Source organism: Phalangium opilio, unplaced genomic scaffold (assembly GCF_054372755.1).
Source record: "Phalangium opilio isolate 3A_F unplaced genomic scaffold, DU_Popi_V2 ptg000209l_1, whole genome shotgun sequence".
NCBI classification, from domain to species: domain Eukaryota; kingdom Metazoa; phylum Arthropoda; class Arachnida; order Opiliones; family Phalangiidae; genus Phalangium; species Phalangium opilio.
This window is the reverse complement of record NW_028324217.1, coordinates 2,965,479-2,993,372: the sequence shown is the minus strand read 5'-3', so window position 1 is coordinate 2,993,372 and position 27,894 is coordinate 2,965,479. Positions and strand designations below refer to the sequence as shown.

General features: G+C 35.3%; 4 protein-coding genes across 7 annotated transcripts; all 4 read left to right on the top strand.

The window, feature by feature from the left end:
* The first annotated feature begins 6 nt into the window (after positions 1-6).
* LOC149618385 (TGF-beta-activated kinase 1 and MAP3K7-binding protein 1-like) lies at positions 7-7,214 on the top strand. 3 transcript variants are annotated; one of them, XM_089854890.1, is made up of 7 exons: positions 7-127; positions 2,344-2,433; positions 3,777-4,287; positions 4,364-4,589; positions 5,766-5,901; positions 6,106-6,276; positions 6,342-7,214. In XM_089854890.1, the coding sequence occupies exons 2-7, from the start codon at positions 2,356-2,358 to the stop codon at positions 6,729-6,731; spliced, it is 1,512 nt and encodes a 503-aa protein (XP_089711016.1). In that variant the 5' UTR covers positions 7-127; positions 2,344-2,355; the 3' UTR covers positions 6,732-7,214. The 3 variants fall into 3 exon arrangements, with proteins under 3 accessions (XP_089711016.1, XP_089711015.1, XP_089711014.1); XM_089854889.1 differs by lacking the exon at positions 7-127 and adding an exon at positions 178-336 and having other exon boundaries at positions 2,343-2,433; XM_089854888.1 differs by lacking the exon at positions 7-127 and adding an exon at positions 2,133-2,263 and having other exon boundaries at positions 2,343-2,433.
* Positions 7,215-7,785: 571 nt separating this feature from the next.
* Positions 7,786-19,482, top strand: LOC149618384 (protein HID1). 2 transcript variants are annotated; one of them, XM_089854887.1, is made up of 18 exons: positions 7,786-7,964; positions 9,792-10,005; positions 10,952-11,070; positions 11,175-11,219; positions 11,306-11,359; positions 11,442-11,610; positions 11,683-11,737; positions 12,547-12,736; positions 12,802-12,999; positions 13,506-13,596; positions 13,684-13,835; positions 14,479-14,557; positions 14,626-14,790; positions 15,282-15,527; positions 15,970-16,223; positions 17,395-17,672; positions 17,741-17,899; positions 19,103-19,482. In XM_089854887.1, the coding sequence occupies exons 1-18, from the start codon at positions 7,899-7,901 to the stop codon at positions 19,164-19,166; spliced, it is 2,598 nt and encodes an 865-aa protein (XP_089711013.1). In that variant the 5' UTR covers positions 7,786-7,898; the 3' UTR covers positions 19,167-19,482. The 2 variants fall into 2 exon arrangements, with proteins under 2 accessions (XP_089711013.1, XP_089711012.1); XM_089854886.1 differs by having other exon boundaries at positions 15,970-16,295.
* A 342-nt stretch (positions 19,483-19,824) lies between these two features.
* On the top strand, positions 19,825-21,643 carry LOC149618383 (ER lumen protein-retaining receptor-like). Its single transcript, XM_089854893.1, has 3 exons — positions 19,825-20,377; positions 20,446-20,720; positions 21,054-21,643. The coding sequence occupies exons 1-3, from the start codon at positions 20,287-20,289 to the stop codon at positions 21,507-21,509; spliced, it is 822 nt and encodes a 273-aa protein (XP_089711019.1). The 5' UTR covers positions 19,825-20,286; the 3' UTR covers positions 21,510-21,643.
* Positions 21,644-22,013: 370 nt separating this feature from the next.
* KdelR (ER lumen protein-retaining receptor) lies at positions 22,014-24,847 on the top strand. The gene is made up of 4 exons (XM_089855016.1): positions 22,014-22,229; positions 22,403-22,662; positions 22,754-23,006; positions 24,784-24,847. The coding sequence occupies exons 1-4, from the start codon at positions 22,139-22,141 to the stop codon at positions 24,816-24,818; spliced, it is 639 nt and encodes a 212-aa protein (XP_089711142.1). The 5' UTR covers positions 22,014-22,138; the 3' UTR covers positions 24,819-24,847.
* The last annotated feature ends 3,047 nt before the right edge of the window (positions 24,848-27,894 follow it).

Sequence of the window (27,894 nt, the reverse complement as noted above, 5' to 3'; positions counted from 1 at the left end):
TTTAAAAATTTTAATTTTAATCAAAATAAAACAATTTCAAGTATATTTTTACAGTAATTAATTTTATTATGAAAATAATATGAATCTACACTACTAGAAATTCTATTTTAAGTACTGGAAACATTGTCCAGCTTTTTGGTGTTACGCCTCCATGTCTGAGTCTGAGTCTCTATGCTCTTTGGAAAAAAATTTACGGTCGCGGTTGTGTGTTTTAACAATTTTAATTTTAATCAAAATAAAATAATTTCAAGTAGATTTTTACAGTAATTAATTTTATTATGAAAATTATATGAATCTACACTACTAGAAACTGTATTTGAAGTACTGGAAACACTGGTAAGTACGTTTTGCAGTTCAAATTCCGGGTGTTTATTGTTAAGCCTTGGTCATTAAAGTGGCAAATCCATAACTTTCGGATTCCACGGAAGTAGAAAGTAAACAAAAACAATAACAAAAGGAAACAAAGCGTGGACAAGATAATTAGTTACAAATATTTCTAACTTATATATCAGATTATTCTAACTAGTAACGATATGAACTAGTAGCACAAGTTGAAGTTATTCTGGAACCCCTCCTTGATCCGAGATATTAATTTACTCGATAGTGTCCAGGGTCGTGCGTCTAAACTTTCCAAATCCCTTTGTCACCTACCTCGTCAATCTCGACAAACAGCGCTAGGGTGGTCTCCCCTGTCCACTAGGCGGACGTACATAGACCTTGTAAGTCTCTTCCGGGTCCTTAATACTCCCGGGCAAAATTATTTTACATACCCTCATCACTCTCACAACACCCGCGGACACCCACGCCAACTTTTCCTTCCACCTTCTCGTAAAGACCCCCTGAAACACTCCTTCTTTAGACGAACTATTCCCATTTGGAACTCCCTACCTCCTGAAGTGGTCTCCCTCACATCTCTGGCGCAATTTAAATTGGCACTCAAAAAGTCCCTCAATCTCTAGCTTTCCCAAAAATTTGGAGCTGTAAGGCTAACTACTTAAGCCCTAGCTCGGCAACTAAACTGGAGCAAAAAAAAAAAAAAAAAAAAAACAGTTTCTTGTTAGACTTTTTCTTCTAACTTCCTGATTAAGAGTTGGCAAAGTATTGCGTAATCTTGTGAAACTCGAATATCTTAAAGGGGAATCCCATAAATCTTGCGAATGCCCCTACCGTCAAAGTCAAAACATCTGAAAGAAAGTTGTTTCACAATGTTGACCAATAAGTAACTCCTCCCCTATTAGAAAAAGATACATCACATGTCTGTTCAAACCATAGTATCTTAGCACCTTGAGAAAGAAAGTAACCAACCAACTGATAAGAGTTTATATTTTACATAAAGTTAATAGTCATTTGTTTGAGCAAATCGGGTTTGAAACTGAATGTTCTAAATTGAACAGAAACTTCAAGCTTCTCAATCTGTTGATTTGAATTGCCCTAACAAATGACTGGCAACACTTGTCTGCTTACGATCTACATTAAAATAAAGGTTATTGACAGAACAAATCTGATTACCTATTTCCTGTTTTTATTAAAATTTATCATCAGTTCTTGGTATTGATTGCTATCTCAGATGTTGTGACGTCAGTGGCGCCTAGGTAAAACGTCACAAGCTTAGCTTTGACAGTTTGGCGGCCATGTTTGATACCGCGTTGGTTCTATGGTCAAATAGCATGGGTGACGTCACAATTAGGCTTATGAAATAGCTACCCTGAAGCGCATGCGCAGTTAAAGTTAAGAAAACGGGGGGGGGGGAGGAGAAAATTTCTCTAGCCCCTTAAGTGCATGCACCATATCAATATACATACAATCTTGGCGCGAATTTCTAATTAGTACGCCCCCTTACCAAAAAGGGGATAACATAACACTGAGCTAAGTGATAACAGCGTACAAGTGTGACGTTGCTTGCATATTTTCTGCCTGTAATCAGAAACGCCTTCGCGACTGGCGAAATCGTGTGATATACGAAAGTTTTGTGACTAGGAGTATTCATACCATTTACACAAGGAGTCCAAGCTTCAGGTGTTACACAAAGACGCCAGACTCCCTAGTCTAGTCAAAAGCCAGTCCTCCTTGTGTAAATGGTATTAATACTCCTAGTCAGAAATATATACGTACAAACAGGTGTATAAATGAATAGTATAAATTGAGCAACAAACTTGATTGGTATTTTCATTTCTTTTAACTTGAAATCGGTGACAAACTTAACAGTTAAACTTAAATATAAAATGTCCGATGAAATGTTAGAGCAAGGTTTTGTTATCTTAGGGTATTAATTGCATTTTAAATTAAGCTTTAATTAATTAGTCAGTCGCTAATTGTAATTAAATAATTAATTTTATTTATAGTAATTCGGGTAAGATGCCAACGAGGCCTGAAAATCATCAAAGACCTGATTTGGGAGTCGGATTGCGGCTATCCGTTTTATCACTTGATGATGTTTGTATTATTTGATTCTTTTATCACCTGTTCAGCCTGTTTTTAGCAGCATATTTTTGATATGGGAGTTATGGTTGAAGCCTTTGAAGGGAAATGTACGGTTTTATTAGAGGTTTTGTTAGTTTAAGGATCGCGACGTGTAAAAGTACTTTTTGCTAATGAAATAGTGAAAGGCGGGAAAGATAAGTTTAGTACAGGTTTAAGTTGTATTGGTTGAAGGAGTTATAACGTTATGCCTTATCCGATACATAGGGTAAATGCTGTTTATGATGGTTTATTTTATTTATTTTTTCGTTGGTCACAATATGTGAATTATTATTATTGTTTTTTTTTGGTGAAAAATATTACTTGTATTGTAATGTTGTGATCATATAATGAATTTCACAGTTTGTGGTATATGGAGGATTACAGGCTTTATGTTTTAGTTGTGAAGTATTTACAGTGAATTTCACAATTTGTGACATGAAGGATTACAGGGTTTATGTTTAGTTCCGTTCTATTTAAAGGTTTATGATGATTTTTTGTTGGTCACAATTTGTGACATATGTAGGATTCCAGGGCTTATGTTTAGTTGCATTTATGATCGTTTTTTTGTTCGTCACAATTTGTGAATTATTAGGTTTTCGTCGACACTATTGTAATGCAATGTTGATATTGTTATGTGTAACGTATTTACAATGAATTTCACGATTTGTGACATATGGAGGATTCGAGGTTTTGAGTTTAGTTGCATTAGAGTAAAATGTTTATGATGGTTTTTTTTTGTTTTTGGTCACAATCTGTGAATTACGTTTTCATCAAAAATTTTGTATTGTTATGTTGATGTTGTTATCGTGTAACTTATTTACAATGAATTTCACAATTTGTGACATATGGTGAATTCCATGGTTTATAAGTGTTAATTCTAGCTCTTCGGTAGTTTTTATTACAACCTAAATGTTTAATTAAACTTAACTTTATTTAAATTTCACAATTTGTGTTGTAGCTATATAAAGACAGTTTGTAATAAGTTCAGAGTTAGTGTATGATAATTTAAAAATTATTTCACAGTTTGTGACATTTATATTTCATTCTGAGAAAGCTTTTTAGTAGTTAGTTCACAATTAGTGCAGTCGCAAATAAGATAATACAGGTAGAACTTTTTTTAAAAGTCATGTTAGTTCGGTAAAATTCACAATTTTGTGACTTGCGTATTTACTAATTGGAAAATTTTGATATGGTAATGTTTTGAACACAGTTTGTGACATATGGTTAGCGTATAAATGAAATCATACCCAATATTCACTCAACGCAAAAGCAATCGTATCTTTATGAACATAAACATACTTTCATCATAATTCCAGTCATCACACAGCTGGACAGATGACCTTCCAGTATGCCCATTATCGGGCCTGGGCTCATCTACCAATCAAATTTACCGTGAAGACGGCATCCGTCGTGAAGAACACCAATTTGAAGACCGCAGTTTCAGATTCCGACTAAACGACGACATATACTTTTACGGTCTCTTTGACGGACACGAAGGTGTCCGAGCAGCTGACTTTGCCTCCCAAAGAATGCCTGCCGAAGTCCTTTTAGACCAATTAGAAGGCAAAACGAAAGACGAGGAGATATTTGAAGTACTCCTTCAAGCCTTTCACACTGTCGAGAAAGGTTTCTTCGAATCAATCGATGACCTATTAGCGGAAAAAGCAAATTTGCAGCTGCAATTGCAAGGTTTCAGTTCGTACGAAGCGTATCAAAAATTCCCCGAAGTTGTTAATAGACTTCGGGATGTTATGGCTGATGTTTCAAGCGGAACAACGGCTGTTGTGGCCTTAGTTGTTAATGACAAGTTGTACGTTGCTAATGCGGGTATGGTTTGACCTTTGACCTCTGGGAAAATCGATTTATTTTTTTGAGGTTTTTTATGGGTTTTTTTGGGTTTTAGGTGACAGTCGAGCACTGTTGTGTAAAACGAAGAATGGAAGGGTTGAGGTTTTCCAACTTAGTGTTGATCACAGTATCACGAATGGGGATGAGTTGCTCAGGTTGTCGCAGCTTGGGTTAGATATTGATCAAATTAGGAAAGGAAGTTTGTTAGGGAATCAAGAGAATACACGATGTATCGGGAATTATTTGGTTAAAGGAGGATACAAGGATTTTGATATTTTAAGGTAATTATCGTTTTAATCTTTAATCACTATTATCACGTGTGTTTTTTTGCAGATTTGAAATATGTTGTGTTGTGTTGAGATTGTTTGTGAAGAATACCTGCACTTACTTCCAAAATTGCATATTATTTGCGTATGCGAAGTGCACATTATCTGATTGTACAAGATTGCAAATTATCTGTTTACACAAAGTGCAGTTACCTGCGTATACAAAATTGCACATTATCTTCTAATTCAAAGTGCACATTACCTGCTTGTACGAGATTGCTCATTACATTCTAATTCAAAGTGCAAATTACCTGCTTGTACGAAATTGCACATTACCTGCTAATTCAAAGTGCACATTATCTGCTTGTACGAAATTGCACATTACCTTGTAATTCAAAGTGCACATTATCTGCTTGTACGAAATTGCACATTACCTTCTAATTCAAAGTGCACATTATCTGCTTGTACGAAATTGCACATTACCTTCTAATTCAAAGTGCACATTATCTGCTTGTACGAAATTGCATCTACCTTCTAATCCAAAGTGCAAATTACCTGCTTATACAAAATTGCACATTACGTGCCAATTCAAAGTGCAATGTGTTTCTTTGTGTTTATACAATATCCAAAATTGATTGGAATGTTTTTCTGTGTTGAATACAAAATACCCGCGCATATGAAATGCTCAATCTAACAGAAAGAATAACACTGCACTTCTAGAAATATCTGCGCATATGAAATGCTCAATCTAACAGAAAAAATAACACTGCACTTCTAAAATATCTGCCTAAATTTATTGCAATATCCAAAACTGAGTGGAAATCCATTGAATCCAAAATATCAGCTGCTGCACATGTTCAAAATTGAAAATATCTGCTTTTTGTTGCATTCAGAATCCAAGATTTCTGCTTTTTGCAGCATTTAATCCAAAATGTCCGAGTTTTTTTTTTCATTCAAAATCCAAAATATGTTCTTTCTCTTGTGTTCAAAATCCAAAACATCCGTTTTTTGTTCAGTCAAAATCCTTCAAAAATATCTGCCTTTGATTGCGTTCAAAATCCGAAACATCTGCACATGTTGAACTTTATTATTAAATCCTAAACACGTTTTTGCACATTATTGAGTTTGAAATCCGCACACGACCAACAAATCCTGAAGCAACAAAACATTGTTTATTTGATTCCAAATTAGTTTTGCCAAAGAAGAACCAGTCATATCAGAACCTGAAATTTGTGGAGGCATACCTATCGATGAATCATGTAATTTCTTAGTCCTTATGTCCGACGGCTTGTTTAAATCCTTAGAGGAAGCCACCTTAACGCAAACGGTGCGTTGCCCTTACCAGATATTGTTCCAAAAAGGGGTGGGACTAATAATAGGCCTAAATATTTGAGTGGGAAAGTTCTATGGCAAATAAACTGATGCACTGTACTTCGTTCGATCTAATAATTAACCTCAACCCTTTTTGGAACACAACACGATGTACATCCACGTAGTTGCCAAAACCTAACGTGTGTATTGGCAATTGCAGGTAAACAACGATATTGCCGACCTAATTCTAGAGCAATTTCAAATCCAATCAAATTTAATGGCAGTAGCTCAAGCTGTCGTTGATAAAATTGTCAGAGTACATCATGATATGTACATGACGCAAAATAGTAGCCCTAAAACGTGTCAAAAAAGGGACGATATCACCTTACTGGTAAACTTCACTTCACTTGCAATTAAATCCCCCAATTACCTAATTATAATTAAATTAACTTAAAGATACGCAATTTTAACCAACCATTACCGAAAGCGAATCAAACACCGAGTACAGGGTCAATTCATTCAAATAATAGTCCGATTCCGAGTAGTGGACAAACAATTCAGAATTCCTTGCCCCCTGTATGGCCTTTAAGAGGAGCTGGTATCATAACAGCGGCTCCTGGTTCGGAACTGTCTTCGCAAAACTCGATTTTTAAGCCAAAGTCGGATGATAATACTAATGAAACTAATAGTACCGAACCCGGGAAACTTTTTCAACAAAGGAGTGCTACGTTGACCTTAGATGACCAGTCCAGAATTAAGTCTTATGTTGATTTTAGTGATTATTATCGGGCTGTTGAGGAAGCTGCCAAAAAAGGGGAGTTGCCCGAAGGAATGGAGTTTTTCTAATTCTAATTAGTTTAATTTAGTTAATTTTATGTTAATTGTTTTTACGGATTTTATTAAACGAGTTCGATGATTTTAATAAAATGTTTGAAACTTTGTATTTAATTTCGAAAATATGTTTTAACCACTAAGGAAATTTGTGCAGAAGAATATTGTGCAAATTGTATATTCAAAGTTAATTTTGTGCAAAGAAATTTCACGTACACGTATCACGTGGAAATTTTGTAGATTCTGCGCAAAACCGAAAAAAAATAGTACAACTCTTCAAAGAAAATTGTTCTTCCAAAATGTTACGATTACGAGTTTAATCTGAATGTAACTGAAACTAAAACCTGATTGTAAACGGAAACGATGTTTTAACTGTAAATTATAATATGTGGTTTGTGGTAATATGATGTTTTAAAATGAATGTGAATACTGCACATGTATTAATAAACACATATGGCAGATTATTGGTGTAAATATGGTAAGCCTGAAAATATGAAATTCGTCGTCGTTTCTTTGTTCATTCAATGTAAGTGTAAGCGCACCGTCCTTTTTGACGAGTTTTTATTGGTTCCTGCGTTTGGTAAGATAAAATTTATGTGCAGAAAATTTGCCAGCGTGTTATTAATGCCGCTGGAGCCGAAATTAGCTTTAAACCTTTGCCAAGCTAATTAGAATTATAATATCTTCAGTTTGATATCCCTCCCATTCCCTAGCCACAATTTTCTCCATATTTCCTAAATTCTACGGCTCAATTGTTAAAAAATTCGATTTTCATTATAAGCCTTAGACTAGCAGACGATAAACTAGACGAATTTAGTTATTATTTCTGGAGCCGAAATTAGCTTTAATCCTTTGCCAAGCTAATTAGAATTATAATATCTTCAGTTCGAGAAACCTTCCATTCCCTAGTCACAATTTTCTCCATATTTCCTAAATTCTACAGCGAAATTGTTAAAAATACGATATTTTTCTAAGCCTTAGACTAGCAGACGATAAACTAGACGAATTTATGTACCGCCATCTATAGGCTCTAAACTGCAATCGCATTTAAAGACCGTCAGCTTAGCTAGAAGCCATTCATTCATAGAAGACGAAGTCTTCATCTCCGTCAGTCAGTCTCAAAATTTCGAGCTTATTACGTCAACCAAAATCCACTGAATTTAATTTGAGTATGCAAAGAAAATGGGTAATTCGGACACGAAGTTGAATTTCCGTAAAGCAGTGATACAATTGACAACAAAATCTCAGGTAGGAATTTATAAACTTTATATGAAATAAAATAATAAGCCAAGGCTTAGCTTTAATTACTCTCCATCTGGTAGAATTAAGACGGTTAAGACGCATTTAATGCGTGGAGGTGAAGTTAAGATGTAGGGGGATATGTATTTCTTCAATCCAGCTGCGTTTTAGAAGTTTTTTCTTTATTAATTATTGAGATATTAAATGTAACCTTCGCTAAATACATCGCTGCGTAATTTCACCTTGACATTCATATAAGCCATTAGTCTCACTCGGACGCGGTTATTTTATAAATTAAGCTTATTAACTGGTTTTATTTTCTAAACTTTCATTTATTTACATCCTGGTTTGCAAATATTATTATAATTTCATCAAGATTTAATTTTATTTCACGGTTTTTAAGTATATCAGTCAAGCGTTTTATGTATGTATTTGTTTATTTGATTGTGGTTTTGTAACTAATTTGCATAATTTAGTAAATGTAAATTATTGTGGTTATTGAGGGCATTGATGGTTTTGAATCTTGTTTTACAAGTATTTCATTTTCAATTTGGGGGGAAAATTGACAGTTGAAATTTAGGATTTCATAATACAAACGCAACGCAGAACTGGTTGAAATGTTTTAATAGACAATTATGGAAATTACATACTGGGAAACCAACACACAGGGGTTAGGCTAGTGCTAGTTGGCTCGGGTTTCGGCTGTCGTTGCTTATTGGTGCCAGGGAGAATACCCCAATAGAGTAGTGTCGGTAGAGAGGGGAGTAGACGGTGCATCCCTCCCTCTACGCTCGCTTTTGTAAGAGGGGATACTGAACGCGCCTGGTAGGGGGGATGACACTGAGCTAAGAGATTGAAGGGTATGACGTTTGCTTACGTAGAACTGACATTACTCTATAGCTGCCTCACCCCTGTGCGTTGGTTTCTCTGTATGTAACTTCCGAAATGGTCTATTTGTAATTGAAAATTTTAATTTTGTAACATGTAGGCCTACATCATTTAATTGTTTTTATTTCAATTTTCAACTATCCGAAAATTATTTTATGATTAAGTTGTTAAGTGCAGTAGATTTTTATCTATTTTATCAAATGTTTGTTTAATTTGAAAAATGTTTGGCCATGAACAGTTATAATTTTTGATACTACACTGCCGAGTTCACTACACGCGTATCGGGTGGCGCTAGCCAACTCGCAGTGCCTCTAGCGGTGCTTTTTGGTGATCTCCCCCACCCCTGTAAGGTTTGCTTCTCTTATAGGATTAATGGAATAGTCTATTACTTCTGATACCAACCGAACCTTTCATTTTCCCAACTTATAAATTGTTGCCACTTATCTTTTGTTGCCGTTGCGTTTAAAACAAAGCGCGGGTCACGTGGTTTTCCTGCAAGTTGACTTTCCTTGCGAAGCCAGGAGTGATTTGTGGGCGGGATTTATAATTGTACTTATCATAAAATCCCGCCCACCAATCTTCGCCAAGTTAGAAATGGAGTACGTAAGGAAAGGCAACTTGTAGGGGAACCACGTGACCAGCGATGTGCATATACGCGTCATGTTGGGTGCATTTCTTATCTAAGTTCAAAGAAAAATTATATATTTTTGTTCAATGTTGCAAGCCCCTTTAAAATTACGTCTCATGTTTCATTTATCTATTGCCAAATTCTTCAATGTTGCAAAATCTTCAAAAATTATCAAAACCACGCGTTATATTATTTCACACTCGCAAAAATACCTAAACAGCATTTTATTGCATAGTAAATGAAAATGTGTCCATATTGAACATTTGCATATGAAAAAAAAATATGCAAAAATATATAGAGCGTTATGTGCAATATTTTAGCCAATAGACGCTAAGGATGACGCATTTTGGGACCAATTTTGGTCAGAGAGCGTTCAGAGTGTTCAGGATATATTTACATTGATACCTGCGGCGGAGATACGGGCATTAAGGGAGGAGTCTCCGTCAAATTTAGCAACGTTATGTTATAAAGCGGTGGAAAAACTCGTGAAAGCCGCGGATACATTGTGCAACACCGCGGTTCAACAACAAACCGGTAGAAACTTGTTTTCGTTTTTAAAGGAAAAGTTCAGGTTTAACATAACTTATTATATTATACCAAGAGGCGATATCTAGTTTACTAGGGAGAATGTATAAATTCGCCTCCACATTTATAATCTAGCTTTATCTCCAGTCCAAAAGACGTAGCCTGTCCGGACTGTTAATCCCCGCCGCCTCGAAATTACAACCAGCTGCAGCATCTCATTGGTTCTTGAAAACTCGTGCACGTCAGCGCTACGCGAATGAGTACGAAAATTACTTGTATTTTCCTCTGACTGAGGAGAGGCTGCGAAATAGCCCGGGGCCTACTTTTACGTCCCCCCCCCTTGTATTTTGAAAGGGGGACTGGGACTATGGCGCGCGAATACTTAGGCGCACCTTATACCTTCTCCCTAGTAAACTAGATATCGCTTCTTGATTATGCTTTAATTAAAAGAACGGCTGCTTTTTCCAAATATAAAATGAATTAAATATTAAAATAAATATATAAATTCTCTCTTATTACAATATGATAATTAGTACATTTAACTAGAATTAAAAATAATCAAGGACTACTGCCTCGCCATCCGCCATTGGTTTAGTGCAGGCGTCTGCTAAATCGAACCACTTACCCCTACCCTTATCTCTCTCAACCTGTAAGAATTCAACCAATCCCGTAGGAGTAAGAGGTTCTGGCTAGCAGACGCCTGCACTAAACCAATGGCGGATGGCGAGGCAATAGTCCTTGATTATTTTTAATCTGACTAATTAAATGTACTAATTATCATATTGTAATTAGAGAAATTTTTTATTTTAATTTTTAATATTTAATTCCTTTTATATTTAGAAAAAGCAGCCGTTCTTTTAATTAAGGTATAATCAGTTATGTAACCTGAACTTTTCCTTTAATTACTACCGCAAGTTACCGGCGGCAATTTTAACGCGCGAGTCTTCTATTTCAGTTCTGAACTGTGTTAGACTATTATCACGACTTTTACCGTACATTTTCGAAGACCCCGATTGGAGATGTTTCTTTTGGTCTAGCTTACCTGGTCAAGCCAGCGAGGAAACCGATAGCGAAGTATTTAAAACAAATTTCTGTTATTTTTTTTTGCCCTTTCAATTCGAGCTGTTAATTGCAACGCAATTCTTAAAAAAAAAAAATGTGCAATTTAATTTGAATAGATCGAAAGTCTTCCTTTGGCTAAATCTCTCATAACTGCATTATGCGTAAGTCTTAATTACTTCGTTTTGTTGCACTTGCAATTGCACTTTTAACGAAGATAAAAGCAAATAAACACGCGTCACATTAACAGGACTTGATGTTTTGTCCCGATTTTACTGTCTCTGCAAGTCGAAAAGTTGGACCTGTATGTTTAATTCAATCATGCAATTAGTTACTTGCAATGGCAATAAATGCGCTGACGTAATATTTAAACGTACGTAATATAGGACAATCCCGAAGATCTCCAGTCTATAGATAGTTGCGAGTATATTTGGGAAGCAGGTGTCGGGTTCGCGCATCCACCTGGACACGTACCTCAACACGATTACAATCGTACAGAGTTACTCAAGTTACTTATAACTTGTTTTAGTCAAACTATGTACACGCCACCAGTTGGTAAGATGAAGTGTTTTGGTTGGTGCGCAGTATATTGTTTTTTGGGTGTAAGTTAAATAATTGTTAATTAAGATGGACAACAGCAACAAAATAAATGGATACAGTACTTCACGTCAGCCGATAACAGGTAAGCAAGCAAGCGTCAATTGCAATTGCAGGACATTTTTTACCTGCAACCTTCGCGCGCAATTTCTAAAGTCGATAATGTTCTAGAAAACATTGTATTCAATTTTTGAGTTTATTTCGGCACAGTTTTTCATTTTCACACGCAAATTTATCATGTGAAATGTTGATTATCTTCCAAAAAACATTGTTACATTGTATTAAATTTTTGAGCTCATTTTTACGCATTTTTCATTTTCCCCCGCAACTTTTACGCACAATTTATCGGGTGAAATGTCGATAATGTTCTAGAAAACAGTGTATTCAATTTTTGAGCTTATTTTTACGTAATTTTTCATTTCTTCCGCAAATTTTACGCACAATTTATCTTGTGAAATGTCGATAATATTCTAGAAAACATTGTTTTATTTTGAGCTCATTTTTACGCATTTTTCATTTTCCCCTGCAACTTTTACGCACAATTTATCGGGTGAAATGTCGATAATGTTCTAGAAAACATTGTATTTAATTTTCGAGCTTATTTTGGCGCAATTTTTCATATTCCCCTGCAACGTTTACGCGCAATTTCAGAGGTGAAATGTCGATAATGCTCTAGAAAACACTGTATTAAATTTTCGAGCTTATTTTGGCACAGTTTTTCATTTTCCCACACAACCTTTTCGCACAATTTCAAAGTTGAAATGTCTATAATGTTCTAGAAAACATTTCATTCAATTTTGAGCAATTGTCATGATGCATTTCCTTACATTTCACTTGACGCTTTGTATTCAGTTGAATATCAACTTCTTACATAAATTTTCAATTGCAATATAGACACGCGTTGCCACTGTTCACATCTCTGTTGAACGTCGTTTGCGCGTACGACCCAGTTGGCTACGGGTTACCATTTAACCATCTACTTTTAACCGATTCCCGCGAACCTCTTGTCGAAGTGTCCCTACAAATTTTAATCGTAACGTTGGACCATGATTTTCGCGAACACGTTGTTGAGGATGCAAATGGGGTACGAACAGTAACAATAATATTGTTTCGGTTCTACTCTTAACTCCGTTATCACCTTAATTGTAGAGTCCAACCTCAGAAAATCTGTTCATTAATTACCTTTCACGAATACATCGAGAAGAAGATTTCTCGTTTATTCTGAAAGGTTTCACTCGACTGCTTAACAATCCGTTGATACAAACTTATTTACCAAATTCGACCAAAAAAATACAATTTCATCAAGAGCTTTTGGTGTTTTTCTGGAAAATGTGCGATTATAATAAGGTTTGTAAACTTTGTCAAGGGTCAACCCCTTAACGCGGTGTGAAACCATGGATAAAGAAGGCAATGCGCGTGAGCTTGAAATTTGTTTTCACGCTATAGGATAGGCAACTCCCTATCTCCGACGTCAGCTTATTCTGTATATACTCTGTCCCATCTTCGATTGTCAGCACGCGTAAGGCTGGGTCTTTGTGCAACGTAGCTTTGTGCGTGCTAACAACAGACGAAAGGAATACTCATGTTCAGCGTCTAAAATCTCTAGATTTAAATCCTGAACATGAGTACTTCACAAGTCTGTTGTCAGCACGATCGAAGCTACGTTACATAGAGACCCACCTTTGCGTGTGGTGACAACCGAAGCTGGGACGGAGTATGTACAGAATAAGCAGACGTCGGAGATAGGGAGTTGCCTATCCTATAGCAAGAAAACAAATTTCCTCACGCGCATTGCATTCTTTATCCATGGTGAAATTAATTCTAATCACGAACTCACACTGTATCGTGAACAGAAATTCATGTTCTACGTCTTGAAGAGTAGCGAAGTCCTCGACGTTCTGGTACCGATTTTATTCCATTTAAATGATGCCAGAGCTGACCAATGTATGATATGTTTCGCTATAATAATCTTATAGCGTTTTAGTAAGGGTTTTAAGTGTATAATTCTTTTTTGGACTTTGATTGAAATAGCTCGAGTCGGGCTTGTCCATATTGGTGTCTTCATACTTTTATTACTTAGTGGTGAACGCAATTTCGGAGTTAGGTTAAATAAACCGTACACTGCAAGTGTACCAATGGATATACCGGTTTTTACTGGTACCCACGCTGATCTGCTAATTATTGTACGTAAATTTCAGACAGCTAATTAGAATCATTGTGTGCTACATCCATTTTAATTTCTCAACGTATCTAGGCGGGTTTTGTGGGAGGAGCCAGCTAGGCTTATCATTATATATGACGAATTTTACCCATAGCCAATTAATAATCTATCTCGCTGCGCCTTGTGCGCCCATAGAGAGCTTTAGTTTGGGGGAGGAGCTAAGATACGTGAGATCATTTACACCACCATATTGGTGGGTTCATTGCATAAGGAAAGCTGAAAACCACCAATATGGCTGCCAAACCATGGTAGGACTTAGGAGGGTGTGACGTACTACGCAGCCAACTGAAATCTCTCTCTGCCACACTCTGCTACCAACTAATGAAATCCCAGTTAGAAAGACGCTAAGAGCTGGACTAATCATTATATATGGCGAATTTTACCCATGGCGAATTAATATATCTCGCTGCCTATTACACCTTGCGCGGCCATGTCCACGCTCTGCTACCAACTACCGAAATCCCAGTTAGAAAGACGCCATCAGAATTATGAGACCCATAAAACCCGCATAGATATTAACATGGGAGATATGGCTACACAATTATTCCAATTATCTATATGTATTCCTGGTACATTCTGAACAAATTGGCCAATTTTCATATTAGGTTTTCCATAAAATCATTACAACGGGACATCAACGTCTCCAACCCTTATTTGATTGTTTACTTACCATTATCGTTAATGGTAAGACGCATCATACAAATCTACGCGAATCAATAAAGAGTTTTTCATCGTTTCCTTCCTTATTTTAGTCTCACCTTATTTAAAAACACTTTCCATGGTCGCTAGTACGAAACTACTTCATCTCCTTGAAGCATTTAGTACTCCGTGGTTTCTATATTCTAGTCCAACTAATCACCATTTGGTTTTCTTTTTATTGGAAATATTTAACAATATTATCCAATACCAATTTGATGGTACGTTAATTCGTTAAGCGTCTCGATTATATCATAAGTTTATAAGTGATATGTTCCCTTCCATAAGTATGAATGGCATAACCAATACAAGTTCGTAATGCTACTGAGAGATGGACTTACAGTACTCGAGATAACTAGTTCGAGAAGCAGAACGACGGAATTAAGCGAGTCAATTGAAGTCCTAACTACACTCGGTTGGTGGTGGTTAATTAATTTTGCAGCTAGGACCAAGATAATTCCATCTAGGTCCTATTTAGTCTGAACTTACTAAGTTACCCAAATTTGACAGCAGCGTCCCACTCACCAGGCGTATGTCGCTTTACCCTGAATCTATGACCTACCTCACTCAATCACTTCAAAATTAGAAGCTCCAGTGTCTAAGTTACCAGAGATTAACAAACTTATCACGGAAGGAACATATCTTATAAACTTATGATTAAATTAATTAAACGGTTGTTAATTGCTCATTTTGCATGCGGTGTGCGTTGCAGGAAATTCAAATTTAGTTTATACGATAATTCGTAAACGAAATATATTTCATTCCTTGGCTAATTTACCAACTGATCACGCTACGATACAAAAAAGTTTGTCGAAACATAGTAAACTCGTACCTTCAGTTAGTACCACGAGTTTGAATAGTTCACCTACGACCGAAACGGCTTCCACCATGGAAGGTTCAACACCGGCGAAACCAGCCGAACCTGGGACGTTAAACGCGTCTTTAGCAGCAACCCCTAGTGAGTAAAAAAGGTTTTAAAGTAACAGGCGGTTCCAATTCCATTATCACCCCTAGCATGCTGGCTAATCTTCTGGACACGAATTTTACCTTTCCAAAGGCAGGAACCAATCAGACCTAATGCACTAGGTCCCATTGGTTCCTGCCTTTGGCTTAACTAGCCTTTACCAAGCTTAGCAGCGACCCCTAGTGAGTAAAAAAGGTTTTAAAGTAACAGGGGGTTCCATTATCACCCCTAGCATGCTGGCTAATCTTCTGGACACGAATTTTAGCCTTTGCCAAAGGCAGGAACCAATCAGACCTAATGTACTAGGTCCCATTGGTTCCTGCCTTTGGCTTAACTAGCCTTGACCAAGATTAGCCACCAACGGAGCCGTCCCTTGCTTTAAAACACTAGATGACGTGGGGAACTAACAATGTTCTTGTTTATCGCACCTACGAAGGAATTGAGAAAATGACCGAATCCGAAACGGCACATCCTCCAAGTACAGGTGATATTTTGACCCCAATTGAACCCGATATTGGAAGTATCGCCGAATCGGTACATCCCCAAGAGGAAGGTGCTGGTGACAGTGTTAAGCAGCAGGGTAATGGAGAAGTAGTTGCAGTGGCGACGCCTGTTGCAACCGCCGCCGCCATCGTGACTGACGCCAGTCATCATGGACCGGAACCGGAAGGCCATGAAACGTTTCAAAAGGTACCCATTAAAAATTGGGATCATGATGCGGATGGCAGCATTGTTACGTCGCCAACTAACCATGATGAAGATGTAAATTTTTATAAGAAATCTTTTGGTGACGCACCTGAATTGCTTTGAAAGTATAGTTTATTTTACACACAAGTGTGGTAACATTTTTGCACCAACATGTTTATGTTTATTTGAAAACCAACAGACGCATCGACGGATTTTTACACACGCTCAAAGAAGCTTATTTACGCGCACAGATGTTTATTTGCACGCACAGAAGCTTATTTACAGGCACAAAAGTTTATTTACGCGCACAGATGTTTATTTGCACGCATAGAAGCTTATTTACAGGCACAAAAGTTTGTTTGCACAATTAGAAGTTTATTTACAGGCACAAAGTTTGTTTGCACACATAGAAGTTTATTTACAGGCACAAAAGTTTGTTTGCACACATAGAAGTTTATTTACAGGCACAAAAGTTTGTTTGCACACATAGAAGTTTATTTACAGGCACAAAAGTTTGTTTGCACACATAGAAGTTTATTTACAGGCACAAAAGTTTGTTTGCACACATAGAAGTTTATTTACAGGCACAAAAGTTTGTTTGCACACATAGAAGTTTATTTACTAGCACAGAAGTTTGTTTGCGCGCTTAGAAGTTTATTTACTAGCACAGAAGTTTGTTTGCGCGCTTAGAAGTTTATTTACTAGCACAGAAGTTTGTTTGCGCGCTTAGAAGTTTATTAACGCTCACAGATGTTTATTTGCGCGCACAAATGTTTATTTACTAATAATAGTAGTACTTTTCGTAATGCTTTCTGAGCTTAAAAAATATTAGAATATGATCTATGTTTTCTGCACAAGTCGCTGAAACCTTTCAGTGAACAGCAACGAATTTTGCTCATTTTGGTTTTATTTTGCGTAGCTGCACTGAACTCGCTTCATTTATTCCACGCAGACTGCTCACAAGTCACTTTTAAATTAAATTATGCGCTTGAAAGCAGCTAGGTATTTTCGCGTGAAATTGCAGCATTTTTCCGCACAGTTTTAGTTTTTGATGTACTCACACGTAATTGAGTTTTACGTTGTTGGCACTGACACTAACACCATTAAATGCTTTCAATTAAAATTAAATGGTTCATTTAATTAAATTAATGGACCATTCATTGTGTGGTCACAGGGTTCACCGCCATCTAGCCCGGCACCTTCGTCTGTTTCTTCGAGTTCGGAAACAGTTCAAACCCAACAAACACCGATCTCTCAGCGTAATATCCGTAGAAGTCGTTACGATTCGAGTAACAGTCTTAAAAGTAACGTTTCAACCGCTTCTACGGTTCCGACACCTTGGATACCGACTTCCGATTGGGTTATGGGTTGGAAACAAAAACTTCCGTTGCAGACGATCATGAGATTGCTTCAAGTTTTGGTGCCTCAAGTAGAGAAAATTTGCATTGATAAGTAAGTGAAGTGGAGTGGAATGGAGATGGGATTGGGTGTTTGTTTAATTGCGGTTAATGTTTAATTAGGGGATTAACGGATGAGAGTGAAATTCTGAAGTTTTTGCAACACGGGACGTTAGTAGGATTGTTGCCGGTGCCTCATCCGATTTTGATTAGGAAGTACCAAGCTAATAGTGGAACCACTATGTGGTTTCGAACTTACATGTGGGGTGTTATATATTTAAGGTAATGTTATTTTATTTGTTCAAAATAAGGTTTGTTTTTAACTAGGCAAACTTGCGAAATTATGTATTTTGTAGGGAATTATGCGAAATTATGTATTTTGTAGGGAATTATGCGAAACAACTTGTTTTGTAGGGAATTGTGCGAAATTACGTGTGTTGCAGGGAATTGTGCGAAATTACGTGTGTTGCAGGGAATTGTGCGAAATTACGTGTGTTGCAGGGAATTATGCGAAATTATGTGTGTTGCAGGGAATTATGCGAAATTATGTATGTTGTAGGGAATTGTGCGAAATTACGTATGTTGCAGGGAATTGTGCGAAATTACGTATGTTGTAGGGAATTGTGCGAAATTACGTATGTTGTAGGGAATTGTGCGAAATAACGTATTTTATAGGGAATACTGCGAAATAACGTATTTTATAGGGAATACTGCGAAATAACGTATTTTATAGGGAATACTGCGAAATAACGTATTTTATAGGGAATACTGCGAAATAACGTATTTTATAGGGAATACTGCGAAATAACGTATTTTATAGGGAATACTGCGAAATAACGTATTTTATAGGGAATACTGCGAAATAACGTATTTTATAGGGAATACTGCGAAATAACGTATTTTATAGGGAATACTGCGAAATAACGTATTTTATAGGGAATACTGCGAAATAACGTATTTTATAGGGAATACTGCGAAGTAACGTATTTTATAGGGAATACTGCGAAGTAACGTATTTTATAGGGAATACTGCGAAATAACGTATTTTATAGGGAATACTGCTAAATAACGTATTTTATAGGGAATACTGCTAAATAACGTATTTTATAGGGAATTATGCGAAATAACGTATTGTACAGAGAATAGTGCGAAATAATGTATTGTACAGAGAATAGTGCGAAATAATGTATTGTACAGAGAATAGTGCGAAATAATGTATTGTACAGAGAATAGTGCGAAATAATGTATTGTACAGAGAATAGTGCGAAATAATGTTATTTTATATTGAATAGTGCGAAATAATGTTATTTTATATTGAATAGTGCGAAATAATGTTATTTTATATTGAATAATGCGAAATGTTATTTTATATTGAATAATGCGAAATAATGTGTTTTTATAAGCAATTATGTGAAATAATGTGTTTTTATAGGGAAAAATGCGAAATAATGTATTGTTATAGGAGAATATCTAAATTTATTACAGAAATATTGATCCACCAATCTGGTACGATACTGACGTGAAACTATTTGAAATCCAACGTATCTAGTCAACCACACCAAATAAATACACCAACACACGTACAGGATGAACAAATCTCTCTTAATCGCCCAATCAAATTCTAAAAAAAAAAACCGATTTTCCCCCCCTCCAAAAAAAAATCTGATTTAAATTTATATATAAATACAGGTTAATTAATATATCTAAGTCTTGTTTTGGAAAAAAAAAAAAAATTTAATTATTCGAAAAAAAAACGCTTAATTTTGTAATGTAATAATTTAAAAATATTATTTGCACATACGAGTATTTTTTCCTTTTATTCAGTTTATAAGGCTATATAGTAATTAAATGTATATTCTGTTAAATCCTTGAAATTAGTTTTATTATGGTTTTAATGGCAAGTTTACTTTTACCAGCACGAACTGCAAGTTCTGCAACACGTACGAGAACGTACTTGGAACATTGGAACAATTGAAAGGTGAGTTTTTACCTTTCCGAGTGACTATGACGTCTCGGAGAGGTATTAGACTTGATGTTTCTGTGTGTGTGTATCTTCGTGTTTGTTATCGCGTTCGCAGTTGGCAAATCGGAGCAATATCCGGACGCGTTCGCAGTTCACAGAAATCAATATTGGCTTCTACTCTTATTATTATTGCTAGGGTTATGAGAAACGTCTAGCCTCTCAATGGCAGGCTTCCACCAAAGGTTTAAGCGGAGCAATTGCTCGTTTTATCATTTATTGCGAATATGCCCTTATATATTTAAAGTTTGAAATTGCCGCGCAACCAAGTTGTTAGAATCACTATAGTCCAAATTTTTCTCCGCATACATGATGCCAATATCAATTTTTTTTTAAAATAATAACATTTCCAACGTAAATTCACAATTTGGCATCAAGTTTTTGAATAAAAACGTTTGAAACATTTTAATTTTCAAAAATTTCCCGCCACAAAATGGGGATCTCGTTCTTAGCGCCATATCGTTTTTGAAAAGGTTGGCAAAATTTCCGCTGAATGTACGTGTACTGGTCGGCAACAGTATGTTATGTTTTAGTTATGGATAGTATTTGTGATTGCGCAATATGTTGTCATGACTGTCAACTCACCACTCGGTGTTGACAGAGTAATTTTTGTTTGAGCGAGGCGACGTACGTTTTATAAATTTTAAAAATGAACATATTTAGATTAATTGCCGATTCCTTGCATTTATTTGCCGTGGTTTTATTACTGGCAAAAATAATTAGAACGCGATCATGCGCGGGTAATTAGATAATTAAACTTTAATAAGAGTATATTTTATCTAATTTCTATATTTATTTATTTATTTAGCGATTTCTGGGAAAAGTCAAATACTATTCTTGATAGTTTATTGGACACGTTACCTTGACGTTTTCACTGTCTTTATATCCGCGTATAATACAGTGTTAAAACTGGCCTATATATTATTACACTGCGTTACAGTTTCACTAATACATCCACCTTTGGTGAAATATATTACAATTGAAAAAGGTGAAGATAGTTTTCCGATGTCGTTCATGGCATTGTCAATCACCTTGCCGTTAATTTTGGGGACAATTGTCACCTGGGATTACTCAGTACAAGAGGTTTGTATTAACCAACCATAAGTTCATAAGATATGTTCCATGATAGGTTTGTAAATTCTGGTTACAAACTGGAGCTTGTCGTGTAGTGACGTAGATTCACGTAATGCGACGCCTGGTGAGACGCTGTCAGACCATAGCCTCCTGGATCACGCGACTCGCGGACGCAGGAGGCTATGGTACAGACTAGGACGCTGGTCACGTGGCGTGGCGAAGGCGGGTGGCATTTGTGTGGGAGGGATTTATAAGTGCCCGCCCATTAGTCTTTGCCCCGCGTCTGTGGTGTTTGCGTCGCTTCTAGAATTAATTAAATCATAAACCAATAAAATGTTTCAGATTCTTTGGAGTTACTCCATTTTTCTGGAGGCAATTGCAATTATTCCGCAAATGTGGCTGATTTTTAAAACAGGCAAACTAGATAAAACCATGTTGATATATCTTTGTTGCCTGGGATCCTACCGCGCTCTTTATGTAGTTAATTGGATTTATCGATATTATATGGAAAGATTTTTCGACCCTGTATCAATTGCCGGTGGTGTTATTCATACTATTATATATTTAATATTTATATTCGTCATGTTATTCGATTTTAAACGTAAAAAACATGCTAATGTTGATTGGCAATTTCATTTCTACAATATTGATGAAAAGATTAAGAGTATTTCAACGAGTGAATTGTTGAAATATAACGTTTTGAATATTGAACCTGTTCATAAGTCAAATGGTTACGAAAAGGTGAAGCTATTATCTAATGAACCCAGTGAAATTCCGGAAGAAATAGTGCCAAAATAGTTACGCTTATCAAAGTTCCAAGTTGCATTTAAATATTTATAAATAATAACCTAAGCCTTTGTAGTATAAGTAAAGTGTGTATTTTATTACTCAAATGCAATATTTTTAATAAAAATTATCGCTTGTGAATCAATTTAATTGTATTTTTGTAATTTTAATTTAAAATATTTCGTAATCAGGGCCGGAAATAAGCACAGGACATGTCCCATAATTTTTCTAAAAACTAAGGGGGTCACTGGACATTTTGACCAATAAATTTTCCAAAGTTTTGATAGTTTGACTATGAAGTGCAACACTATTTTTGCACACTCCAGTGGACAATGTCCTATTATTTTTCCAGTCAAAGGGGGCGTCACTGGACACTTGTCCTATAAGAAATTTTCCTTATTTCCGGCCCTGTTCCGTAATTCCCGGTTAAATGTTTTTAAGCGCCATCTATGATTGAAAAAGGCGGTAAATTTCTGTCTATTTTCCGAATGGCTGGAAAAGTCATTACGTATCGTAAAAAAAGCAGTAGGCAAGTCGGTGATGAACGCCGTCGCCTATGGGGCCACGTCATTTTGCCAGGCCGCCGCCATACTATAATATTAACACCTTAGTTAGCGCGGTTTAACAATTTTTATTTAAAAATGAATATATTTCGACTCGCTGGCGATTTGTCTCATCTTTTAGCCATCTTAATATTATTAGCGAAAATATGGAAAACACGTTCTTGCGCAGGTAAATTTATATTTTGAAGGAATAATTCTTAAAAACCGGCATGACGCGTGACTCCTAGCCAAGGCTTAACGCTAAAGTAGCTTGACAAAAGCCAGCTCACCGTTAGGATTAGAACAAAAATCAGTAACTAGGCTTAAAAATAAATGTTAAACGTGGTAACGCTTAATTTACAGGCATATCTGGGAAAAGCCAGATACTGTTTACTCTCGTTTATTGCACACGGTACTTGGATCTATTCACCAGTTTCATCTCATTATACAATTCCACTATGAAAGTCATTTTCATCAGTTCGTCATGCGCTACAGTTTATCTAATGTACGCTAAATTCAAAGCCACTTACGATCGAAACCATGACACTTTTCGAATAGAGTTTCTGCTCATTCCCGTTACGATCATGGCTTTGATTTTAAACCATGATTTTTCATTATTGGAGGTATGTTTAGCGAACGAACGAACGAACGATGTCTCGCACAGCTGAAAATGTAATTTGTTTTAATATATCGTTCCTTGGGGTGATTCCGTAGATTCTGTGGACTTTCTCTATTTATTTGGAAGCGGTGGCAATTTTGCCGCAACTTTTCTTAGTTTCTAAAACTGGGGAAGCTGAGACTATTACGTCGCACTATCTGTTTTGTTTGGGATCGTATAGGGCACTATATGTATTAAATTGGATCTACCGTTACTATATGGAAGGATTCTTTGATTTGATATCCGTTGTCGCTGGATTAGTGCAAACAGTTCTATACTGTGACTTCTTTTATCTATACGTTACCAAAGGTAATGTATAAATTTTTTGTTACCATTTAGGGAGGGTAACGTACGATGTGTGGGTGAAAAAGGGGAGGGGCCAAATCCCTGGACACTGTGGTGATTTAAATGTACCATTCTCTGAAGTCAGTTGCTCATATCGCTAGACCAGCTTTCATTTGACAGATTGCAAATTTGCAATGCAAAAAATTGTTCATTTAATTATGCCTTAAGCTGGTATTTTAAAAGTTATAAAAAGTCATGTTCAAAACTCGATAAATTTTCATCTTTTTGCATATATTTTTATTTTCATTATTAATTGAAATTTAAGCCGGTAGGCCTATTTGTTTTGCATAAATTAGTTTCAAGGTTGAAAATGAAAGTTTTTCTCATGATGCTTAATCATTTGGGAAATCCTAATACAGGTTCAGGTTGTAGCTATGGCACTCCTTATCTCTTTAACAGCAGTTATCGGTGCTAGACCATTAACCCATTTTTAATCCCCGATTCTAATCTCACTCTCTTTAAATCTATCTCCTCAGGGGAAATCGGGTTTAGGTAGTAAATAACTCAATTGATTTTTCAAGTTTTTTTTATCAATTTAAAAACTGTGTCTTAGTTCGTACCCTGTGTCATATTCCCTTTAAGAACATGTTCTATGTCATATTCCCTTTAAGAACATGTTCTATGTCATATTCTCTTTAAGAACATGTTCTATGTCATATACCCTTTAAGAACATGTTCTACGTCATATTCTCTTTAAGAACATGTTCTATGTCATATTCTCTTTAAGAACATGATTTATGTCATATTCTCTTTAAGAACATGTTCTATGTCATATACCCTTTAAGAACATGTTCTATGTCATATCTCTTTATTAACGTGTTCTATGCCATATTCCCTTTAAGAACGTGTTCTATGCCATATTCCCTTTAAGAACGTGTTCTATGCCATATTCCCTTTAAGAACGTGTTCTATGCCATATTCCCTTTACAAACGTGATTTATATCATATTACCTTTACAAACGTGATTTATATCATATTACCTTTACAAACGTGATTTATATCATATTACCTTTAAGAACATGCTCTATATAATATTCCGTTTAAAAACATGTTTTATATAATATTCCGTTTAAAAACTTGTTTTTATATAATATTCCGTTTAAAAACATGTTTTTATATAATATTCCGTTTAAAAACATGTTTTTATATAATATTCCGTTTAAAAACATGTTTTTATATAATATTCCGTTTAAAAACATGTTTTTATATAATATTCCGTTTAAAAACATGTTTTTATATAATATTCCGTCTAAAAACATGTTTTTATATAATATTCCGTCTAAAAACATGTTTTATATCATATTCCCTTTAAAAACATGTTTTTATACCATATTCCCTTTACAAACACGGTTTTATACCATATTCCCTTTACAAACACGGTTTTATATCATATTCCCTTTACAAACACGGTTTTATATCATATTCCCTTTACAAACACGTTTTTATATCATATTCCCTTTACAAACATGTTTTAGATCATATTCCCCTTTACAAACATGTTTTAGATCATATTCCCCTTTACAAACACGTTTTATATCATATTCCCCTTTACAAACATGTTTTAGATCATATTCCCTTTAAAACCATGTTTTAGATCATATTACCTTTACAACCATGTTCTATATAATATTTTGTTTAAAACATGTTCTATATAATATTCCCTTTAAGAACACGTTTTATATCATATTCCCCTTTACAAACACGTTTTATATCATATTTCCTTCTAATTAATATATTTCAGTTATCAAAGGCCAAGCTCTAAAACTTCCAGCGTAAGTAAAACAACAAAAATTTAAAAAAAATAATTAATATTAAAAAAACAAACAAAACAACAAACAACAACAAAAAAATATAAAAAATTATTTGCCTTTCAACAATTTTTGTGAATCAAGTCATTGTTTTCCCCGTTAAAATAGTGGGGGACATTTTTTTACATACTATAACTAAATAATACCAAAATTTCAAAAAACATACATTTAAAGTAAACAAACAAACAAACAAACAAATAAACAATTAGGAAAAGGGGAGGGGGGCACGATTGATTTTTTTTTCTTTTAAAAAAAGAAATCAAACTATATATATAAGTATATTTAATTTATCATTTGTGCCGAAAGTTTAGGGGATTTAAAATTAAGATTAAGATTAAATGTTAAGCAAACCAAATGTTTCATGCTATCTTTTTAGAAAAAAACTTTAAAAAATAAAAATAAAATTAATTTCTTTTTCATGATTCATATGAAACAAAAAAAGGACGATTTAGATTCATTAAACTAAAGTAAAAAAAATTAACTTAAATGAATGAAGGGTAATTATGAATTTTTATTTTTCTAAGTGCAATGTTTTGTCCCATGGCCTTCTTTTTTCTTTTGGTTTAATTGCTCAAATAGAGTCTGATTAATTTTAATTTAATTAATTTAAAGTTAAAATTACACCCACCTATAACAATTTTTTGGGTTTTTATTTAATTTTCACGCAGCTTTAACAATAGCCCACTCTATCACGCGCAAGCAGCTTGCGTCGTGTTGCGCGTGATCGAGTGGGCTATCACTTTATTTTATTAATATCCCACCCGCACCTTGAATATACCGGACTACTTTAATGTCTACATATAGCATTTACATTGCATATCCCTACACAGGCTGCGAAATTACTGCTAGGCCTAATTTAAGCCTAATATTAATTAATTAGACTCTATTTGAACTTTCACCCCAAAATCACATTTTAAAAAAATTGCCAATCAATTAAATTATAGATGCATACATATTTTCATATTTATCAAAAAAAATAATTCAAATTAATTTACGCACTTGGGAATTAATAAACATCCAAAATTTATCTTCTAATATTTTCCGGTAATTAATATAGTCTCATATATATATATTTTTTTTATCATCGAAATTAGGCTAAAATTAAAATTTTATTAAGTTGAATTAGACCTAGAATTTGTTTTCGTTTTTTTTCTACGCTAGAATTTTTGTAATTATCTCGTAATGTTAATTAAGTTATATTTGTCCATTGTTAGATTAAATTTAAAATGCGGCTTACGTTTTTTTTTTTTTTTTGGTGTATTCTATAAGAGAAAAAACATGTCTCACTATAGAATTGCAAAAGATTTTTGTTTCAAACGATGACGTAACAATAGATCGTTACTAGTAACAAAGTTTTCTTTTGCGATTGTTTTTGTATAGCAATCTTGGTTTAATATAACTAATAAAAATTGCCCTCCATGAGTTCTGGGCCTTCATTGTAAAAAATAGATGGTTTTTTGGAAGATTCTATGATTTTTCTAGGTTTCAGCGTGGTTCAACAAGCGCAGCGTCATTAATGGGTAATTCAATTCAATTCCAATTCTTTGAAACGTTTTCGACTTTTGTTGACAGGTTTTGGGGAGAACCTGGATAAGACGGGGGTTCGCTAGAATAGTGTGGGTAAGTCGGGGATTCGCTAGAATAAAGTGGGATAGTCAGGGATTCGCTAGAATAAGCTGGGTGAGTCCGGGATTCGCTAGAATAAGCTGGGTGAGTCCGGGATTCGCTAGAATAAGCTGGGTGAGTCGGGGATTCGCTATAATAAGCTGGGTAAGTCCGGGATTCGCTAGAATAATCTGGGATAGTCAGGGATTCGCTAGAATAATCTGGGATAGTCGGGGATTCGCTAGAATAAACTGGGATAGTCGGGGATTCGCTAGAATAAGCTGGGTGAGTCGGGGATTTGCTAGAATAAGCTGGTTAAGTCCGGGATTCGCTAGAATAAACTGGGTGAGTCCGGGATTCGCTAGAATAAACTGGGTGAGTCCGGGATTCGCTAGAATATAAGCTGGGTGAGTCCGGGATTCGCTAGAATATAAGCTGGGTGAGTCCGGGATTCGCTAGAATAAGCTGGGTAAGTCCGGGATTCGCTAGAATAATCTGGGATAGTCGGGGATTCGCTAGAATAATCTGGGATAGTCGGGGATTCGCTAGAATAATCTGGGATAGTCGGGGATTCGCTAGAATAAACTGGGATAGTCGGGGATTCGCTAGAATAAAGTGGGATAGTCGGGGATTCGCTAGAATAAAGTGGGATAGTCGGGGATTCGCTAGAATAAAGTGTGTAAGTCGGTTTTGATTTTCAAAATATGTTTAAAACGTCGGGGATAAGTCGGTGATTTTCAAAATATGTCTAAAACGACAGGGATAAGTCGGTAATTTTACAAAATATGTCTAAAACGTCAGGGATAAGTCGGTAATTTGCAAAATAGGTATAAAACGTCAGGGATACGTCGGTAATTTACAAAATATGTCTAAAACGTAAGGGATAAGTCGGTAATTTGCAAAATAGGTATAAAACGTCAGGGATAAGTCGGTAATTTGCAAAATAGGTATAAAACGTCAGGGATAAGTCGGTAATTTACAAAATATATCTAAAACGTCAGGGATAAGTCGGTAATTTACAAAATATGTCTAAAACGTCATGGATAAGTCGTTGACTTTCAAATATGTCTAAAACGTCAGGGATATGTCGGTAATTTTCAAAATATGCCTAAAACGTCAGGGATATGTAGGTGATTTGCAAAATAGGTCTAAAACTTAAAGGTCAAGAAAACTAATCAACACAAAAATATATTAATAAAACATTATTTATTTAGTTTCTTTTAACAAGGATATTGTAATGTAAACAGATCGTTATATATGTATGTATGTATATAAAAATGTTGGTAGAAGTTAACAACTTAGGTTTGTTAAACTGTAAAATTTATACAAATAACGTATTATATCTTGAGTACATGGGGTTTAGTTAAATTACATTCGTTTGTAAATTAGAGTCGGAAAGTTTTTACATTTAGACCAAGATCCAATTGAGCTATGCACAA

What these genes read in the sequence shown, in the direction of transcription:
- KdelR (XM_089855016.1), top strand. Translation starts at nt 22,139, where the DNA reads ATGAATATATTTCGACTCGCTGGCGATTTGTCTCATCTTTTAGCCATC. An exon ending in ATGATTTTTCATTATTGGAG is followed by an intron (nt 22,663 to 22,753) that starts GTATGTTTAGCG and finishes GTGATTCCGTAG; the next exon opens with ATTCTGTGGACTTTCTCTAT. An exon ending in TTATCTATACGTTACCAAAG is followed by an intron (nt 23,007 to 24,783) that starts GTAATGTATAAA and finishes AATATATTTCAG; the next exon opens with TTATCAAAGGCCAAGCTCTA.
- LOC149618383 (XM_089854893.1), top strand. Translation starts at nt 20,287, where the DNA reads ATGAACATATTTAGATTAATTGCCGATTCCTTGCATTTATTTGCCGTG. An exon ending in TAGAACGCGATCATGCGCGG is followed by an intron (nt 20,378 to 20,445) that starts GTAATTAGATAA and finishes TTATTTATTTAG; the next exon opens with CGATTTCTGGGAAAAGTCAA. An exon ending in GGGATTACTCAGTACAAGAG is followed by an intron (nt 20,721 to 21,053) that starts GTTTGTATTAAC and finishes AAAATGTTTCAG; the next exon opens with ATTCTTTGGAGTTACTCCAT.
- LOC149618385 (XM_089854888.1), top strand. Translation starts at nt 2,223, where the DNA reads ATGTCCGATGAAATGTTAGAGCAAGGTTTTGTTATCTTAGG. An exon ending in AAGGATTTTGATATTTTAAG is followed by an intron (nt 4,590 to 5,765) that starts GTAATTATCGTT and finishes ATTCCAAATTAG; the next exon opens with TTTTGCCAAAGAAGAACCAG. An exon ending in AAGCCACCTTAACGCAAACG is followed by an intron (nt 5,902 to 6,105) that starts GTGCGTTGCCCT and finishes TGGCAATTGCAG; the next exon opens with GTAAACAACGATATTGCCGA.
- LOC149618384 (XM_089854886.1), top strand. Translation starts at nt 7,899, where the DNA reads ATGGGTAATTCGGACACGAAGTTGAATTTCCGTAAAGCAGTGATACAA. An exon ending in TTGTTGAGGATGCAAATGGG is followed by an intron (nt 12,737 to 12,801) that starts GTACGAACAGTA and finishes CCTTAATTGTAG; the next exon opens with AGTCCAACCTCAGAAAATCT. An exon ending in AAATGTGCGATTATAATAAG is followed by an intron (nt 13,000 to 13,505) that starts GTTTGTAAACTT and finishes TATCGTGAACAG; the next exon opens with AAATTCATGTTCTACGTCTT.